This window comes from Myodes glareolus, chromosome X (genome assembly GCF_982192425.1).
Source record: "Myodes glareolus chromosome X, mMyoGla1.1, whole genome shotgun sequence".
NCBI lineage: Eukaryota > Metazoa > Chordata > Mammalia > Rodentia > Cricetidae > Myodes > Myodes glareolus.
Window position 1 is genome coordinate 69,376,008 of NC_142053.1, and position 21,506 is coordinate 69,397,513.

At 33.8% G+C, this 21,506-nt stretch overlaps 1 protein-coding gene across 2 annotated transcripts in view; it reads right to left on the reverse strand.

The window, feature by feature from the left end:
* The window catches only part of Klhl4 (kelch like family member 4), an 84,987-nt gene that overhangs the window by 12,415 nt on the left and 51,066 nt on the right, over nucleotides 1-21,506 (reverse strand). Inside the window, exons 5-6 of one of the 2 annotated variants that reach the window (XM_048417960.3) lie at nucleotides 17,306-17,518; nucleotides 3,689-3,875 (exon numbers count right to left, since the gene is read on the reverse strand). In XM_048417960.3, the coding sequence (XP_048273917.2) occupies nucleotides 3,689-3,875; nucleotides 17,306-17,518 (400 nt within the window). The remainder of the gene's footprint in view (nucleotides 1-3,688; nucleotides 3,876-17,305; nucleotides 17,519-21,506) is intronic. The other variant, XM_048417961.3, reaches the window with a different exon arrangement.

Genomic DNA, 21,506 nt, shown 5'->3' on the forward strand with positions numbered 1-21,506 from the left:
AGAATATAAAGGCAAAATTTAGGTGGAGCTTATATTGTGTCAATAGCTATTTTACTTTGATGTGGGTCATATTTTCTGCACTACAAATATTTAGATGATACAGTTAAACTTAAATACATTCAAATTGTTACATGATTTCAAATACAGATTTCTGAGAAAGTTTTGTTTTTGTTTATTACAATTTTCACGAAGCATTCTTATAATTCTTCTGATTTGTTTTATTGTTGGTTTATTAAGTGAAAATTATCATAGTCAATTTAGACTGGAATTCAAAATTAAACTATGCTTATCATTAAGAAAATATAGATAACAATGGAAAGGTAATAAGTTAGGAAATTACACAAGGCTACATTGGCTATCATAGAAAAATGAACTTGAAATATTTCGATATCCAGAGTAGTAGGCTAACTACAAAATGTAAGATTTTACTTCACTTCTCTATCACAATCACAATAGTTTGGATTAGTACTTTAGAATCTTGAACTTTAAAGACTTTCTCAGTTTCTTTAGTCATCATCTCTGATAATTCAACTATTCAAATTTAAAATTTTGACTCAGAATTTGACTACAGCTTTCTGATGGTTCTTTTATGGTAAATTCTAGTCATTAGTATTAGCTTTAGACATTTGTGTGTTGTCTGAATTTAATTGTAGTTCTGTATTTATTATATGATTCAGAACAAAAAATTAATAATAGAGTACTATATTCCTAGACATTAATAAGTGAAACTTCAAAAAGCATCATCAAGGAAACTGAAACAATATACTATAAGAAAAGGCATATATAGCACTGTGAAAATCTGTAATGATAAATGTTTTTCAATATAATACTGATTTATGTAAGCAGATGCTACCCTTTCAACGTTTTGTACATACTACTTAGATTTTGTATCTAATTCTATATTGTATTATTGTTCATCATAGGAGCTCACTCTGGTTGTTCAAGAACCTGAAACCACAAATAGTACAGAGGGTTTTACTGCTATCCCTTCTAGAATCGTGACAAAGGAGATAAAGGAAAAAAAAAACTTCTAGTAAGAATTCATTCAATAACATTTCAAGATTATCAAATCTTAAATTCCCCAAAGCAGAAATAATAGAAGTTCTCTTCCAGTATGATGGTCAGAGATTCAAAAGGTACTTGAAACTACTAGCTCTTACTATTTTCCTAATAGTTGTCAACTTCCCATAGAGCTTTATAGGGTGTTTCTATATAGAGACCCTCAAAATGAAAGGTTTACCTGCCTTAAAAACTGAACTGTGGTAATAGAGTTCAGCTTTAAAAAGTTCCTATTTCATTGATCTTTAGAATCAGATATAAAACTGCGTACACTTACACTCATTTCATTGTTTAAAAAAAACCTCTTCATTTAAGGACAACATAGACAAGAAATACTTGAAAATGATAAGATAGAGCTAATGCAACAAACACACATAAGAGATTTCGATACTGTACCAGATAAATGGCTCAGTGGCTCAAGGTGCTGGCAGCTCAACCTGATGACTGAAGTTTGATACCAAGGAGACAACTGGTGTCTGTAAATTGTCTCCATATGCACACTGTGACACACATGTGTGCATAATACAATTAATAAATACAATGAACAAAGTCTCAATACTTAGAAATGTTTCCATACTGCAGATTGTGTTTTTAAAGATATCACAAACTAGAAACAGAATTTATAACTCATAGGTAGAGCATAAGCCTAGCATAAGTAAAGCGCTGAACTGATTACCAGCACCGAAAGAAAAAAAAATCTCAACGAATGATAATTGCATTTATGTTTTTCACTTAATACCTTCAGTTTTTAATTTAAGTACCAAGAAGCTGTTAATGTTATTCTATTCAGTGCAATAAAGGCAGGTATAGTGGTTTATGTGTGTAATACCAGCACTTGGGAGGCTGATGTAGGAGGATTGCCATCACCTTTTAAATCAGCCTAGGCTATGGAAGCAATATCTGAAAAAATAAGACAATCAAAGAGCAGTAAAATGTGAAACTGTCAAACCTGAAATTAATTAGGGTATCCTATAGTATTTGTTATTTTCTGAAGAACGCTAGTTGTATAAAGTAGTTCCAGAATTTTGGAAATTATTACCTCTATAATCTCATTTTCAAAAGTGTTCAATTAGATATATCTTTTGTAGAGTTTTTATATTGACAAGCTGATCTATAATATGGTAATGTTTAAAGGTTTTTTGCATTAGAACTGCTAAGATGATGAGTATTTACTCTCACAAATTGATCAATTTTGCTCTCAAAATACTCTGTTATTCGAATGCAGACTATTACCAAGCAACAATCAGACAGGAGATGAGAAAATACAATAGAGGGCAAATATTTTTTTTTTAAAAAAACTATGTTATATGTATGCATTATAGTATCATAGTGAAACTACTTTATTCTACAATTAATGGGCAGCAATAAAAACCAAAGTTTTTCTTCTATATGTTCTTTGCTATTTTCACTTTCTTTCTTTTCTGTCCCTCAAGCTCATATTTTTTTATTGTTTTAAATTTCTTAGATTCAGATACTCTATTATAGCAATAGAAAATTCTTTGTAATTAATTGGCATATTTCTTATATCTATTCCAGTTTCAAATGGAAATAATGGATTGTTACTGGGATAAACCTTCAAGTTGTAGGTCATTTATTCAATGTATCAAATAAAATTTCAGCTTATGATTTATCAGTAGTCTCACTTTCTTCTCAATAAACTTATTTATAAAACCATTTCCATAGTTTGAAGAGATGATTCAGTTGGCAAATCACCAGTTGCCCTTTCACAGGACCCAGTTTCTATTTCCAACACTCACATAATGGCTAAAAACAACCTGTAACTTCATCCCAAGGGATCTGAAGTATCTTCTAATCTTCTTGAGATTTTACTCATGGGCGCTAAACATGCATTTACAATAATGTATGAAAATAAAACACCCATGTATGTAAAATAGAATAAAAAATAATCTTTGCTTTGTTATTTTAGCCAAAAGAATCATAAAAATGAAAGAGTCACATGATAATAATAAAGCCATAGACAAAATTTTTCAAGACAGGGAAGGATAATGGCTTCAGAAGCTGATCCTTTAATTTCATGGAAGTTTTATTTATATAAAATTAAGCTTATATTGCAATTCAAACTGGGGATCTTACTGTTAGCATTTCAGTATTTTTTATAATTAGTCCTTAAGCATGTAGCAGAGTTAAGAACACTAACTAGATGTCACTATTGTATTTGGGAAAATACATTTATCTCTTTCAAAAATAGAAACATGAATAGAAAGAAAGAAAGATGATAGAGACAGACAGACAGATAGACAGACAGACAGACAGACAGACAGACAGACAGATAGATAGATAGATAGATAGAGCTGTATAGATAAATAAAATTTCCCTGTAAAGGTTTGAAAGAGAAAACTGAATAGTCAAACCTAGTATTGTGTTCTTAAAGTAAAATCTCTATTAAGAATTAAGTAAATCATAATTGACAGATGATGATCCATAAGATAAAGAGGAAAATGAGGTAATAAAAAAATCACACCAACTACCCTATTAATGAAAAATCAGCTTCCGATACACTTACTTAACAAGGACTTAATAGTGTCCTTATAACGTGGAGGCTGTTAGAAATATCTCTTCTTTGTTCAAATGGAGACAGCTTCCCAATTAATTAATGTGTTGCTTTTACCTTTAGCAGCATCCATACCTCCCACAGCATAAAGTGCCCCCACAGTTGACTTTCTAGGTTTTGTACGAGGGCTTTGCAACATGGATCTTCTCTCAGGCAAGAGATGATACTTCATAGCTTCCATTAATAGCTTCTGACACTCCAGATCATCAGCAAACATCGAACTGTTTTCCAGATCTGCTAGTAACTGGAAAGTAATGATGCATGGTACATATATAAGGAGTCCAACATAGAAAGAACATGGTTTATTTCTATAACATGGAATACTAAGTCTGGAAACAGACAAGTAAAAATATTTACCAAAAGTAATCAAAGAGACTAGCTATAGCACACAATGCTCTTCTGTGTGTGTCTGTGTGTGTGTCTGTGCATGTGTGTGAATAATTACTAGTCAAGACCAGGAAAAGTGGGTGATAGATATTGTCATTACCTAATACGTTATAGGATCTTAAATAACAATTATTAAATATAGGTAAAATATTTCTCCTAAGTGGAACTGCAGAAAACTCAAAAACATATTTCAGAATGTTGATATGTATTGCACTTTGTTCATTTTATTGAAGCTTTGGTTCCATCCACACTGACATAGTACATCAAAAGAAATAGCAAACTAGTTTGCTGGAGTAAATTGTTAATCTTATATCATAAGAGTTCTATGGCAATTCTTTTTCTGGTTATCTTTAGTTCTGCTTTATTTTGACTTGTTCTCTGGTGAATCAATATTTTGATTTGCCAGAATAAAATGCAGAAATTTCTTAAATATGATATTTGAAATAGGTTTGAAGATTATGTTACAAAACTTTCCTCTAAAAAACACTTTATAGATTCATCATGTTCATATATTTTATTTCTTTAGTGTTTGTTTGAAATATTGTGGAGGTCAAAAAACACCAGCCCACTTCTACCATGTCTGATAGTCAGAGTTTGGAGATTTGACAATCATTGTTGCATGTCCTAAGTCAGGAGGTGATTGCTTAGTTCTTTTGAAATTAAAATAGCTCATTCTAGTAAGTCCAAGCCATCCTGATAGGTAGTCAGGATATGCAAATGTACGTCTGCCCTAACTACACCCCCAACCAAGCCCCACCTTTTATGATGGGTATAAAATTGTGGAAAAATAAACGTTAGTGAATTTCAGGATTTCTGTCATTGGAATGCCCTACCAATACTTTCCATGATTTCCGACTTTTTATTTTAATGCATCTTCATATTCTTTACTTATATTTCTTAAATTCCCATGCCTCTACCCTGGTAAGAAGGCTGGTCCTTGACAAAATATAATCAATTGTCTTAGAAACGCTACATGCCTATTTAAATTTTCATAGAACTAACAATATTAGAAAATTTTCAAAGACATATGTTAAGTTTAAAGCATTATTAAAGTTCAGAGAACAATAGTTGTATGATTAGGTATGACACATCCCTTTATTCTAATACAGAGAAGTTTAAACTAATGCCTGTTGGAAAATATCAAATCTAAATAAAGAACTCTAAATTTAATAGTCTGGTATACACAAGTGCTTCCCAGGATTTTTCACGCCTGAAAAATATGATGTACAGATTAAAATATATATTATTCAACCTAATTATAGGGTCTAAAAACAGATTTTAAAAAGTTTATAGAAAATATCTTGATGTTGTTCTGGGGGAATTACAGAATCTAATAATTTACCTAGTTTCTTATGCTTACACAAATAGAAATTTTCTACAAAATCTGAATTTCAACTATCAGTTCTTTATTTAGAATTTTGAGAGAAACATTTATATATATATATATTTATATATAAATAGATAGATAGAGAAAGAAATATAGAGAGTAGTTATGTTTTAGCCATTATTGTTGAAAAAAACCTTGTCTTGAAAAATCAAAAAAGGCACTTGATATTATGTCATTATATATGTATATATACATATATATATATTCTCAATGAAAATATCAAATTTCATAATTTAATAGACAAGAGGACTCATTAGAAACTATGAGATTGCAAAAGCAGTTCTAAGAGGATATTAATGCTTTTAAAAACCCCAGAAAATACAAACAACTTAAAATATGCTTTGACACCATAAAAATATTAATAACAAACTAAACTCAACATCAATAGATGGAAAAAATTAACAAAAACTATTGCATAAAAAGTGGAGTGGAGACCAGAAGAACATAACAAAAATCAATGAAATATACTAATATAAGGGCCAAATTTACCAAGATGATAGGTGAAAAAAGAAACACCCCATTTGAAACAGATTAAATCCAGAGAATTGTTAGTGAATACTTTCAAAATGTTTATTTAAAAGCTTCTGGAAAGTATATGATAAGGAATAAATTCTTAGACAGATAGAGACTACTAAGATTAAATTCAGAGGTTATAAAAAGTGATAATAATAGTATAAAATAACAAGCCAAAATGTTCAAGCATTATCAAAGTAACCCAGCAAAAAAGAAAAAGGCTAGAATGTTTCACTGATGAATTCTACCAGATCTTTAAAGAAGAATTAACATAACTATGTCTCAGAAAATTCAATAAAGCAGAAAGAAAAGCCTTCTACAAAAATCATACCAAAAGAAGGTAACATTATCCTGAACCTGAAACCAGAGGACACACACAAAAAATATAAAAATTCAAACCATTTTTTTCTAGAGAAATTAGACACAAACTATCTCAATAAAATATTTTAAATTGGTCTTGAATAATATATGAAAACTGACAAACAATATTTTTTAAATATGTTTCATTTTCAGTATGTGAAGAAGGTACAGTAAATGTATATCAACATATGTAAAACAATAAATTAATAGATTCAGGAATAGAACCCACAAAATGATTTTAATAGATATTATAACAATAGTGACAACAAAAGCCTTCAGAGATCTTCAACACCCCTTCAGGATAAACAGCCTTAAAGATATTATGACTAAAAGTAACACACCTCAAAATAATTAAGAATATATAAGGAAAATCCATATCTTGCTTAAGGTATCACAATATCCAATTTCATATAGTACAATAGAACCACTGTAACAACATTGGCATGGTACTGGCACAAAAATTTGTGCGTTTACACACAAACAAACACATATACAGCAATAAAACAGGCAGAAGATTGTGAGAGAAACTAAATTACTTGGATCGTTATTAAATGGTAAGAAACTGAAAGCATTTAGTTTAAAAGCAGAGACTAGACAAGCATGACCACTTTTTCCATTACTACTTAATAAACTGAACTAGCTAAATCAATAAGACAAACAGGTAATTCTGATTCAAATAGAAAAATAACTTTAATTATTTATATGTCGTTATGATTATATATATAAAAGGCTTTAAAATTTACGAGTCTTAGATGCAATGAGGAATCTAAAAAAATTAGCAAGATAAAAAATTGATATGCAATGATTAGTAGATTTTTAAAATGACAATGACAGTTGTGCTGATGAAATCATTCCAATCATAATAGCTGCAAAAAAGAAAATACCTAGGAATAAATCTATTATTTTATTTATTTAATACACTGGAGGTCAATGTATTCTACCAGGAAAACCCTAAAGGAATGAAGAAGGTAATTGACACTATTTGAAAGGCTACATTAATGAAAGCAATGTACAGATTTAATGCCATCCTAAACAAAATGACAATAGCATTATTCATATGTAGAAAAAGAGTGAATAATTCTAAAATGCAAACAGAAATACAAAAATTAGTACAAATAGCCAAAGAAATCTTAAGTGAGAATAATGCTAAAGTTACAATAATATTCAATTAAAAATTTTAGTATAAAATTATTTAAAAAATAAACATGTTTATGGCACATAAATATATACACAAAAGCACACACATGCACATTGACACACACACTGAGAGAGAGGGGTGTGGGCCGAGAGGTAGAGTAATGTAACAACATAGAGACCTGAGAAATAAACAAAAAGCTACATTCCTATATCCTAACTGCTGTGGGACAATGATCTTGTACACTGTGAAGATTTGTCACTTGTTTGTTTTAATAAAATGCTAATTGGCCAGTATCCAGGCAAGAAGTATAGGTGGGGCTACCAGGCAGGAAGTATAGGCAAGGCAATGAGAACAGGAGAATTCTAGGAAGCAGAAAGACTCAATCTGCAGTTATCACCTAGATACAGAGGAAGCAAGATGAGAAGACCTCACTGACATATGGTACCAAGTCATGTGGCTAACACAGACAAGCATAATGGATTAATATATAATGTAAGAGATAGTTAGTATGAAAGCCTGAGCTAATAGGCCAACCAGTTTATAATTAATTTAGGCCTCTGTGTGTTTCTTTGGGTCTGAAGGACTGTGGCACCAGGCAGGACAGTAACCTCCACCAACAAATGGTGCCAATATGGACAACTACATCCACATCAAACCTGAGAGAACTTGGGAAGTAATTCGAGACAACAGAACAGAGTTAAGCATGGAATTTTGGTGACAGCATTTTCTTGTGTGGGCTCCATTTGCTAGAGCAAAATGCATCTCATTTAAGAGAGGCTTTCTGACTCAGGGTTAGCTGTAAATCGCTGCAGCTCTTTTAAGAGGTCCACCACAAAACACTTAAATGGTGTATATGAATAGCCAACAGCATGCTTCTTGGTGGTTCCAGGGACCTTGAAGTGCCATACAGTTGTAGCAGTAAACATGGTTCTAGCTTCACAATGAAGCAAGGCTATCAGAAAGCTAAGGAATGGGGTGGAACCAGTTGTCAAATCTACAGCTTTAATCCTAGCCATACCACTTAGCAAATTAAAGACTCATGTGGTCAGAAAAGGACAGATATACAGTAAAGAAAGATTCAGACAAAACCAACCCAAACCAACCGCTAAATGGTTTACAGTGTGTTTAAAAATATATGTAGGTAGGCTTGGGAGAGAAAAATAAAAGGATAAGTTTGAGAGAGAGAGAGAGAGAGAGAGAGAGAGAGAGAGAGAGAGAGAGAGAGAGAGAGAAGAAAGGAAATGGTGGCACACACCTTTAATCGCAGCTCGCAGCACTTGAGAGGCAGAGGCAGACAGGTCTTGGTAAGTTCAAGGACAGCATGGTCTCCACAGTGAATTCTAGGACAACCAAAGATACACAAAGAAACCCTGTCTCATAAAAACAGAAATTAAAAAGAGAAAGAAAAGAAATAGAATTCAAAATAAAGCCATGCAATGATGGAAAATATACAGAGAATCTGGGTATTGTATGCTATTGTACTGTCTTTGAGTTGTTTGATGACTGAGGATTAATCAACAGCTGCGAAAAGATGTTTGGTTATAAATGCTGCAGTATTAACATGGCATATAAATTATGAAAAATGCCTTGACTTCAAAATTTAAGTAAAAAGATATGTTACTTTGAAGAAGAGGTTTTGTTTTTGTTTCCACAAAAAATGAGAGGCTGTGGATTCATTCTGGGTTTAGAAAAATCAGGTGTGATCATGGAAGACCCACTGAGAAATATCCAATAATGACATATGGCCCAGATGTCTGAGTTCTACATCCAGAACAGCCTCAAGACTGCTGGCTGAGATGATCAAGCCTCACAAAATATTTCAGTCAGGACTTGCGTATAACTCTAAATTTTCTTTAGGTCCCCATAAGATTATCAGCATCTCTAATCAGCAGGAAATATTGCAGAAAACTATGACCACATTCCCAAAAATGAATTATGGATGCTTCTCTCTATCTCTCTTTTTTTTCTTTAAGAGTTTTGGTTCCAAGTTGTTATGGGTAATGGTCATGGAGAAAGCAAAAAAAAGGAGATTAGATTCAGTTTTTGTTTTGAAAAAAAGGGGGAAGTGCTGAGGGACAGTGGTCTTGTACCTGTAAAGATTTGTCACTTTTACTGGCCACTATTCCAATTGACCAGTAGCCAGACAGAAAGTATAAGTGGGAAATAAGAAGAGGAGAATTCTTGGACGAGGAAAGGCTCAGTTTGTAGTGATCACCCAGACACAGAGGAAGCAAGATGAGAATGCCTCACTGACAAAAGGTACTAAGTCATGTGATTAACACAGACAAGAATAATAGATTAATGAATGATGTAAGAAATAAGAATGATGTAAGAAATGATGTAATAAGAAACAAGAGCTTATAGGCCAAGCAGTTTATAATTAATGTAGGCCTCTGTCTAATTTTTGGGAATGAACAGCTATGGCATTAGGTAGGACAGAATCCTCCACCAACACCTAACTTTTGATAAAAACTATCAGTAGCAAAGATTTTCTCTTTAGCAGATGGAGGGAGGAAAATCAGATATCTGCATGCTTAAGAATAAATATAAATTTTATACCTCTCACATTGCACCAATCAATTCTAAAGGGATTACAGATGAAGAACAAGATTACATGAAATAAATAAAAAGCATCATAAAAAGAAATGTAACAAACCTCTAGAGAATGCAAGAAAATTCTTTGTCAACTATATATTTTAATTAGTTAACAGAATGCAGAGTCAGGGGAATAATCCTCCACTACTGGTTGGAGTGCAAACTTGTACAGCCACTTTGAAAATCACTATAGCAGTTTCTCATTAAATTGAGAATCAATCTATCTCTAGACCCAGATATACCATTACTAGACATATAACCAAAGGGTGCTCAATCATACAACAAGGACACTTGCTCAATAATGTTCATATCAGCATTATTTGTAATATCCAGAACCTCAGAACAACCTAGATGGCACTCAACTGAAAAAAAGAATGAAAAGAATGAATGAAAACAAAATATGGTGCATTTACACAATTGAACACTACTCAACTGCAAAAAAAAGTGACATTGTGAAATTTGCAGGCAAATGAATAGAACTAGAAAAAGAAATCCTGAGTGAGGTAACCCAGACTCAGAAAGTCAAACACAGTATATACTCACTCATAAGTGGATATTAGCATATTAGATGTATAGCAAAGAATAACCTGACTACAATCCACAGTGCCAGAGAAGCTAGGTAACAAGGAAGACACTAAGAGGGGCACATGGATTGCCCTGGGAAGAGGGATTAAATGAGATCTCCTGGCTAAACTGGGGGCAAGGGTGTGGTAAAGAAAAAGATGAGAGATGAAAATATGAGGGAACAGGATGCTCAAGTGGGAAGAGGGATGGAGTGGGAGAGCAATGAAAGAGATATCTTTATAGAGAGTCACTATGGAGTTAAGGAGAGGCCTCCTGCTAGGAAAGTCCCAAGAATCTGCAAGGATGACCCAAGTTAAGACTGCAAGAAGTAGTAGAGCAGCGTGTGATCAATCTGACCTGACCCTGTAATTATATTGGTGAATAACCCAAGTATTATCATAGAGCTTTCATCCAGTAACCAGTGGAAACATATGCAGAGATCCACAACCAAGCATCATGGTGAACTCCAGAAATCCAATCAAAGAGAGGGAGGAGGGAATATATGAGCAAGATCATGATGGAGAAATCTACAGACAGCTGATTCAAGCTTGTGGAAATTTATGAACTCTATACTTACAGATGTGTAGCCTCCATGGGACCAAACTATGCCCTCCAAGTATATGGGAGATAGTGATGAAGATTGTAGTATCTGAAAGGCTCTTGGCAGTAGGAACAGAATCTCTCCCTGGTGCATGAGCTAGCTTGTTAGAGCCCCTTCTCGATAATGGAACCGCATGCTCATCCTTAATACAGGGGGGAGGGACTTTGTCCTGTTCCACCTTAATGTGCCATACTTTGTTGATTCCCCATTGTAGTCCCCATACCCACTGCGTAAATTGAATGGGAATTGGGCAGTTGGTAGGCAAGGGGGTAGGAAAACTGTGGTGGGAATTTAAAATGAAATTAAAACAATAAAAATAAATGTGATTTTAGAAAGGGTTAATATCTAGAATCAACAGTAAACTCTGAAATTTAAATATTAAATACGGATGTAGGAAGTCCTGTATATATGTTGCTTTTATTGGTTAATGAATAAAGAAACTGTCTTATGCCTGTGCAAGGCAGAACTTAGCTAGGCAGGGAAAACTAAACTGAATGCTGGGAGAAAGAAGGTGGAATCAGTGAGAAACCATGTTTCCCAGCCAAGACAGATGCTGGAATATTACCTGGTAAGCCACAGCCTTTTGACAGTACACAAATTAGTGGAAATGGGTTAATTTAAGATATGAGTTAGCCAGAAATATGCTTAAGGTATTGGTCACACAGTATTGCAAATAATATGGTTTCTCTATGATTATTTCAAGAGTCTGCGTGGCCAGGAAACAACAAGTGGCCTCCTACTACAAATTTATTCAATCAATAAAAGGACAAATGAATTGAAAAAACAGATAATCCTCAAATTAAAAAACACAAATGGCCATTTAGCTTATGTAAACAAGTTTCAACATCCTTAGCCAACAGGATAACACAAAATAAGAATGCATTGAAATTCTCTATTAATACATACCTCTAAGAGAAAAATTTTAAAAAGATATAAAACTCAAAAATTTAAAATCTTCAATGGGTAACATATTGGCATGATATAAGGAGAAAGAAATCCTTAAACACTGCTGTCTCAAAAGTAATGTGGTAAAAAGAAACTAGCAAGAAGTTTCCTCAAAAATCTAGAATAGAGCTACTATATAATCTAGCTACATAATCTGAGGAATATTTCCAAAGAAATATAATTCAGCATCCTATGTAGATAGTTACCTGTGCAGCCATGATTATTTCAACACTATTCAAAAATCTATGATATGCAATAAATATAGATGCCTACCAACATATGACTGTATGAAATAAAATAGTGCTTCATAAAGAGGAACTAGACAATATTATCTGCAAGCTAAGCAAGTGGACTAAAGAATATTCTAAGCAAAATAAGCTATTCAGAAACACAAATAACACCTTTCCAATGCATGCACATAATCTAATCATAGTTATATGTGTGTGTTCTGGTGTGTGTGTGTTTCTTCTACTTTCATGACATGCTTATTTGTAAGAGAATAAAAGGAAGGCAAAAGGAGGACATGGGATGTAACAGTAAGCTGTATATCAACAAACTGTAATAGATGCATATAAATGAAATGTCATTAGGGAAACCTTATTTGCATTGTATATAAATTTAAAAATAAAAAATAATGTCAAGCAAGCATTTTTCACTTTATTTGAATGGGAATAACAGTCATCTTAGAAAATACATTTGTCCTATTGTTTGGTTTGATAATAATGGCTTATGCAATCACATACAAATAAGTAACAGATGAAAATTAAGAGAGAAATTATCAATGCATTAACATTTATTTGTCAATATTAACATTTAATTAGGAAATATGTTATAAAAGATATGAATTTTGTATTAATTTTACAAGACCTCTTTTCTTTCTACAGTAAGTGCTTTGGGGCACTTTAGCGAGACTCAATAAATGTGAAACTCATGTGAGGAATGTGCTTTTCTATATTGTATGAATCACACTGTAAGATCAGTTTACAAATGATAAATTGTTATTAACACAAATGTTGCAATAATACACTTGCACTGCATTTGAGGAAAAATTCATGTTAAAACTGAAAAAAGACACAACCAAGAAAGAGAATTACAGGCCAATCTCACTCATGAACATTGACACGAAAATTCTAAATAAAATACTGGCAAACCGAATCCAAGAACACATTAGAAAAATTATCCATTATGATCAAGTAGGCTTCATCCCAGAGATGCAGGGCTGGTTCAACATACACAAATCTATCAATGTAATCCATCATATAAATAAACTGAAAGAAAAAAAACCATATGATCATTTCATTGGATGCTGAAAAAGCATTTGACAAAATTCAACACCCCTTTATGATAAAGGTGTTGGAGAGACTGGGGATACAAGGATCATACCTAAATATAATAAAAGCAATATACAGCAAGACGACAGCTAACATCAAATTGAATGGAGAGAAACTCAAAGCCTTTCCGCTAAAATCAGGAACACGACAAGGCTGTCCACTCTCTCCATACCTCTTCAATATAGTGCTTGAAGTTCTAGCAATAGCAATAAGACAACATAAGGATATCAAGGGGATTCGAATTGGAAAGGATGAAGTTAAACATTCGTTATTTGCTGACGATATGTTAGTGTACATAAGCGACCCCAAAAACTCTACCAAAGAACTCCTACAGCTGATAAACACCTTTAGAAATATGGCAGGATAAAAGATCAACTCCAAAAAATCAGTTGCCCTCCTATAAACAAAGGATAAAGAAGCAGAGAGGGAAATCAGAGAAACATCACCTTTTACGATAGCCACAAATAGCATAAAATATCTTGGGATGACTCTAACCAAGGAAGTGAAAGACCTATTTGACAAGAACTTTAAGTCTTTGAAGAAAGAAATTGAGGAGGACACCAGAAAATGAAAAGATCTCCCCTGCTCTTGGATTAGGAGAATCAACATAGTAAAAACGGCAATTCTACCAAAAGCAATCTATAGATTCAATGCAATCCCCATCAAAATCCCATCAAACTTCTTCACAGACCTTGAGAGAACAATAATCAAGTTTATATGGCAAAACAAAAAACCCAGGATAGCCAAAACAAACTTATACAATAAAGGAACTTCTGGAGGCATTACCATCCCTCACTTCAAACTCTATTATAAAGCTACAGTATTGAAAACAGCTTGGTATTGGCATAAGAACAGAGAAGTAGACCTATGGAATCAAATAGAAGACCCAGATATTAACCCACAAACCTATGAACACCTAATTTTCGACAAGGAAGCTAAAGGTATACAATGGAAGAAGGAAAGCATCTTTAACAAATGGTGCTGGCATAACTGGAAGTCAACCTGTAGAAGAATGAAAGTAGATCCATATCTATCACCATGCACAAAACTCAAGTCCAAATGGATTAAAGACATCAACATTAATCTGTCCACTTTGAACCTGATAGAAGAGAAAGTGGGAAGTAGTCTACAAGATATAGCCACAGGAGGCCACTTCCTAAGTAGAACCCCAGTAGCGCAAACAATAAGAGAAACAATGAATAAATGGGACCAACTGAAACTGAGCTTCTGTAAAGCAAAGGACACTGTCAGTAAGACAAAAAGGCTACCTTCCGACTGGGAGAAGATCTTCACCAACCCCTCATCAGATAAAGGACTGATTTCCAAAATATACAAAGAACTCAAGAAACTAGACACTAAAACTCTAATTAACCCAATTAAAAAATGGGGAACTGAACTGAACAGAGAATTCACAACAGATGAACTTCGAATGGCCAGAAGACACTTAAGGAAATGCTCAACCTCCTTAGTGATCAGGGAAATGCAAATCAAAACCACTTTGAGATACCATCTTATACCTGTCAGAATAGCTAAACTCAAAAACACCAATGATAGCCTATGCTGGAGAGGATGTGGAGTGAGGCGAACACTCATCCATTATTGGTGGGAATGCAAACTTGTGCAGCCACTGTGGAAATTAGTGTGGCGGTTTCTCAGGAAACTGGGAGTCAACCTCCCTCAGGACCCAGCAATTCCACTCTTGGGAATATACCCAAGAGATGCCCTATCATACTACAAAAGTATTTGTTCAACTATGTTCATAGCTGCACTATTTGTAATAGCCAGAACATGGAAACAACCTAGGTGCCCCTCAATAGAAGAATGGTTAAAAAAAGGTGTGGAACATATACACATTAGAGTTTTACTGTGCGGTAAAAAAAAATGACATCTTGAATTTTGCATGCAAATGGATGGAAATAGAAAATGCTTTACTGAGTGAGGTAACCCAGACCCAAAAAGAGGAATATGGTATGTACTCACTCATAAGTGCTTTCTAGCCATAGTTAAAGGTCTTTGAGTCTATAATTTGTGATCCTAGAGAAGCTAAATAAGAAGGTGAACCTGAAGAAAATCATATAGTTATCCTCCTGGATATTAGAAGTAGGCAAGATTGCCAGGCAAACTTGTGTACATGGGGGGTGGGAGGGTGGAAGTAAGGGCAGATTGTTAGGGAGAGGGGAGAGGGGGAGGATTGGGGATGGCTTGGGGAAATGGGGGGGGAGGAAGGATGGTTATGGGAGCAGGAAAGTTTATATCTCAACTAAGGGAGCCATTTTGGGGTTTGCAAGAGACTTGATTCTGGAGGGGTTCCCAGGCCCAAGGAGAGGTCCCCAGATTGTACTCTGGGCAGCAGAGGAGAGGGTGCCTGAACTGGCCTTGGCCCATATCCATACTGATGAATATTTTGCATGTCACCACAAAACCTTCATATGGTGATGGAGGGAGATAGAGACAGAGACACATATTGGAACACTGGACTTAACTTCCTAGGAGCAAATGAGAAACAGAGGGAGGGAGATCGTGAGCAAGGAAAGCAAAATCAGAGGGGGCCTTCATCCGATGATGGATGGAGATAGAGACAGAGACCCACATTTGAGCACTGGAAGTCAGGACCTCAAAGGGTGCGTTCACTCACTGAAACAAGGAGACTGATTGAATGAGAGCTCACCAAGGCCAGCTGGACTGGGACTGAACAAGCATGTGATCAAACCGGATTCTCTGAATGTGGCTGACATGGGGGCTGACTGAGTCCCCAAGGTCCAAATGAAGACTGAGAAGCCATTGACAATGTCACTGGGTCTTGTTTAGTCTGCACAGACTGGCTTTTTGGGATCCTGGCCTGTTTGGATGCTCACCTTCCTGAACCTGGAGGGAGGGGGGAGGAACTTGTATTCCCCACGGGACAGGAAACCCTGACTGCTCTTGGGAATGGTGAGGGAGGAGGAGAGGGAGTAGGGGTAGCAGGAGGGTATTGGGAGGAGGGGAGGAAGTGGAAAGAGTGTTTTTGGATACTTGAATAAACAAGTCTAACGAAAAAAAAAAACCAACAACTGAACAACATGCTGGGCAGTCATGGTGCACAACTTTAATCCTAGCACTCAAGAAGCAGAGAAGGCAGATCTCTATGAGTTCGAGGTCAGCCTGGTCTACAAAAGATAGTTCCGGGACAGGCTCCAAATCTACAAGGAGACTCTATCTCAAAAAAACAAAATCAATCATCAATCAATCAAACAAACAAACAAACAAAAAGAACCCCCTGCCCCCCCCCCAAAAAAAACACAAAAGAATGCAAACAAAAACCCCGAACAACATATGAGCCAATCTTAGGTCTTAACTAAGGACATTTATTTTTAGAATCGTCTTTTCTGTAATCCTTTAGTTCAGTATACATAATGAGAATACCATTATAATGAGTGCACCTGAAAGGACAGGATCTTGATTACAATTACAGGAAACACTTGCCCATGTTTGTAGGTAATATATTGTATCTAACTCCTCCTAAAGCCCCTTACTTGAAGCTGCTCTCCTGATTACTAGTCACTTTGCTTATAAGGTGAATGGAATCAAGAAATGAGCCCCAATCATTTTCCTTGTTTGTTATAATGCTATCTGACAAAGGAGGAAACTGAAACTGATTTATATTATGATGTTTAGGATTATCTGTATGTTTTTTCAGCTATGATTCTTTTTCTCCATTATTAATAATTTCAATTAAAGAGTATGTTGTTCTATGATGTGAATCCCGTATACACATTATTAGATATTCTTTGTAAATCTGGATGGATAATGACTGGTCTGATGCCTAGCGGTAATTTAGAAATCCAATTTATATTAGCTTAATAAATTTTCATACCTGTGGTGAAAGTAATGGCAGTCTGATATAAGAAAGCAGCTTCGCCAGATCTCGTTGCCTACTCTGAACATCATGACCTACCCACTGCATAAGAGCATGGAAAATTGTTTCTTCATCAGGCACATTAATATCATCACTACACAGAAGTTTTGATATTTCATTAGCTGGAAGCAGAAGGAATTCTTGATTCTTTACTATATCAATGAAATGTTCCTACAAAAAAATACAACATCTTTGAGAATCTGTTTAATAAAATAAAAATGTAATGTATTTTATTTAGTTAACTTCCATAAAGATCAGAACACACATTTTACTGTATGTAATTTCAAGTTTCCATTTGCAATTGCCATATATATTTAATCTAATATCAAAGTACAAGCAGCTATGTTTCAATTTTTCATTAAAGCATACCCATAATTTCTAGTTCTTAAATACATATTAAATATATTGGTTATTTCAAATATTTATATAATTGAATGCTTCAATCTTTTTTAAGTATAATAAGCTATTATAATCTTAAAACAGATTGTAAATAATTGAAGTTTTAACTAAATCAAATAATTACATTACTTATACTTTTAGTTTAATCATTAGCAAAGGATAATATGTATCAAAATTTTGCATAAAGTAAAAAAGAAGGCTGATAATTCCATGTTGAAATGCTGATGGCTTAAATTCCTAAATCAGCATGCCTATTTAGACAATGAACCCTTTTGTGACTAAGGCAATCAGTTGAGACAAAACTGATGTTCTTCCTGTCACATACCACTCTGGCTAACATTCCTCCCATTTATAAAATATTATTGTAATGTTGTTTCATACAGTAATGAATAATTATGCAAGTGGTAAGTAATCACTATGGGATCTTATGACGAGATGGATATACTCTAATGACAGATGTGCAGTACACATTGTTTGATCTCCTATATGAATTCAAAATTCTGAACTCTAACATTAATAACTGAAATCATGCTTACTTTATTTTGCTCAACTATACAACTATCTTTTGTAGGGGACAGAATATTTATAGAAATGTTAAGAAAAAATGAACTGTTACAAAAATTAACCAAACACCAGGCCAAGCTCCAGGGATCCAGTTGAAAAGAGGGAGGAGGGGATATTTGAGCAAAAGAGGTTAAGATCATGAAGGGGAAATCTATAGAGACAACTGAACCAAGCTCATGAGAACTCATGAACTCTAGACCAATGACTGTGGAGACACTTTAGAACTCAACTAGGCCTTCTGCATATAGAAGATAGCTGTGCAGATTGGTTTATTTGAGGGGCCCCTGGCAGTAGAACTAGGATCTATCTATTCTTGGTTCATGAGCTAGCTTGTTAGAGCCCATTCCCTATGATGGCATGCCATATGAAGCCTTAACACAGGGTGGGTCTTGGTCCTCCATCAACTTTATGTGCCAGATTTTGTTGACTCCCCATGGGAGGTCTTGCCCTTTGGGAGGAGGTGAGGATGAAACAAGGGAGGTGAGAGGAGGGAGAGAGAGAAAACTGTCGTTGAAATGTAAAATGAAATTTTAAAAAATAAAAAATTAAATGTATGGTTAACTGTCATGGTCATCAGATGTTAATTCTGAAACTGTATTTATTCCTTAAATAAAAACAAGAGAGAGTATTTCTGAGTGTAAAACTTACTCAATGCCAAATTTAATCATAGAGAAGTTTATTTAAAATGTCTCTATTGAGAGTTAAAGTAAGATAGTTAAATAAGATATGTTGATATAAGCTATGTTAACATAAGCTATGTTAACATAAGATATGTTATAATGTAATATATATGATATAAGATATGTTGACATAAGATATGTTGATGTGATATGTAATACACAAGCATATATTTACTTTGTGGTCCAATTGCTATCATTTCAGAGTCATTGCTTCAAATGAGTATTGAAAAATGATGAACAATATAGACTATTGTAAACAGAAGTATATATATTATCTTCAAACATCTGTGGATGCCACTGTGGAACTTCATACTGTAGACAAGTAAGCATTTTAAATGGTTTTATTTTGAATGTATTTTGAACCTAATGCCTTTTTGTTTACGCAACTTCCAGCAAAATTTTCCTTTATGTTTTTGTTAACCATTTATGATTTGTACTTAACTTCATGCAGTATTTATAAATTAAATATTTTGTTTCTTATATTCTGATTATTTATATGACTGATATAGAGACTTTTATGTGTTAACTTGCAGTATGCATCTGAAGCTGACTGAGGATAAAAACCACCCAAATCAGGGCAGGCAAGCTGTTTTTTTTTTTTTTTAATTCTATCAACCCAACTATCATTTTTGTCCATTCGTGAATAACTCTATGTGTCACCAATAATGCATTGGTGTCTCATTAAGAAAAAAAAACACTTACCCTTGGATTCATTTAACCAAGAGTGAGTCCAGATTTGAATTCTCTACTTAATGCTCCCTGTGTATTCTCTTCTGTTTGTTGTATGATTCTGAATCTGTTCTTATATATGTATCTATCCTTCTGTGTTTATATACGTGAGTCTCTGAATCTGTCACTGATAAAGAATTTGCTTTGTATTTATTGAACTGCATAAAAATATCACATGGAGAAGGAATGGCATACCTTACAGGAACCTTTAACAGAATTTTATAAGGTAGTAAGTCACTGGCTCCAACTAATCCCGACTTATTCAAGGAACAAACATCATTGTTGATCAACCAAAATCCACTGTTTTAAACAAAAAGTTGTTTTTCAACTTCTGTATTTGCTGCTTTCACCAAACAGTACACAAGAATAGTCTATATCAGTGTCAAGAAAAAATATATGATTTCAAATTGTAGGTATGCATTGATTATCTTAGGCTGTGAAAGTTAATTATGTGGGAAATCCAAAGGAAGTAAGGTTGTCACTTTTTTTTCTGTTAAAATCAAGCTAAGCAGACAATTGCAGTACATAACATGGAACAGTTTTAAGTCTGCAGTGACTTCAAGGTGCACTATTAACTGGCTATTAGGTCCAGCAAAGCTGCAGTCTCTTAAAATGTAAGAGATATTTTGATAATATTTCATAGCCCCAATAACTGAACACCTAATTTGCCTAACAGTATTTTTAGAAAGTAATTATTTGGACTCAAATACTATCAAAAAAAATTATAAAAACATTATAAGAAGTACTTTTTCTAATTTTATTGTATTCTAAATAGATGCGAATATTATTGAAAAGGGCGTTAAGGGACAAAGCTCTATTGCGTTTTTATGGACATCCTGCTTTGACACTCAGTTTGGATACCACAATATAAAGAGGAAGGCAAGTTCATTTTGAGCAGCAAAAATAATACAAGTTGTTTATCAGAGTGCATTTTGTCTGTAAGAGTAAGATACCAGACAGGAAACTATTAATACTTACTTCAAGAATTTAAGCAATTTAACAGGAAGTTTTCATGTTTGGCTTTTATAGTAGGATTAACCTTTGAACTACATAACTGCTGTTCTTTTAGATTATATGGTATCCATATTTAGGACACAGGAATATAAATAGCATGACTAAATAACACATTGTACAACATCAATCTGTGGTTATGTGATTCTCCACATTCTGGTATTGTTTCAAGACTATATCTGAAACTTCAAATTCTAAGCAGTGAGCTGGTAGGGGTAGGGAAAAAAGAATAAAATTTATGCAAAACATAGACAACTCATATTTTACGTGTTGAGTTTGAGAGAAGTGTTTGTGTATATATACATATACACATATACATATATATGTATATATATATATATATCTGTATGTGTGTATGCATGTATATAGGTATGTATGAATCTGTCCTACAATCTATTATTTGTATTGAATAATTTTACCCTTAGTGCTCTATTTTTCATTAATATGAAATTACCTTTCTCTAAAAACTCAAACGACAGGAGCAATTTAATTTGTTCAAAGTATTTATCTTTTAATAAAGTTTCAAAGTTATCCACCTCTCTTGTAATCTACTGCTTTAGGGGTTAGTTAGTTTTCTTTTTATCAGAGACGTATTAGTAACCATAGTAAAGATTTTGTTTTATATCTAATGTCCTGTTTTCCCTTCCCCTTTATATTCTGTATTTCATTTGATTGCTATCTAAATAAATAAAGATGGTTTTACTCTGTACAAATTGTAAATAAGTATTATCTACTGATAATCACTTGATTCATTATAACTTGGTAGAGTTAAGAGG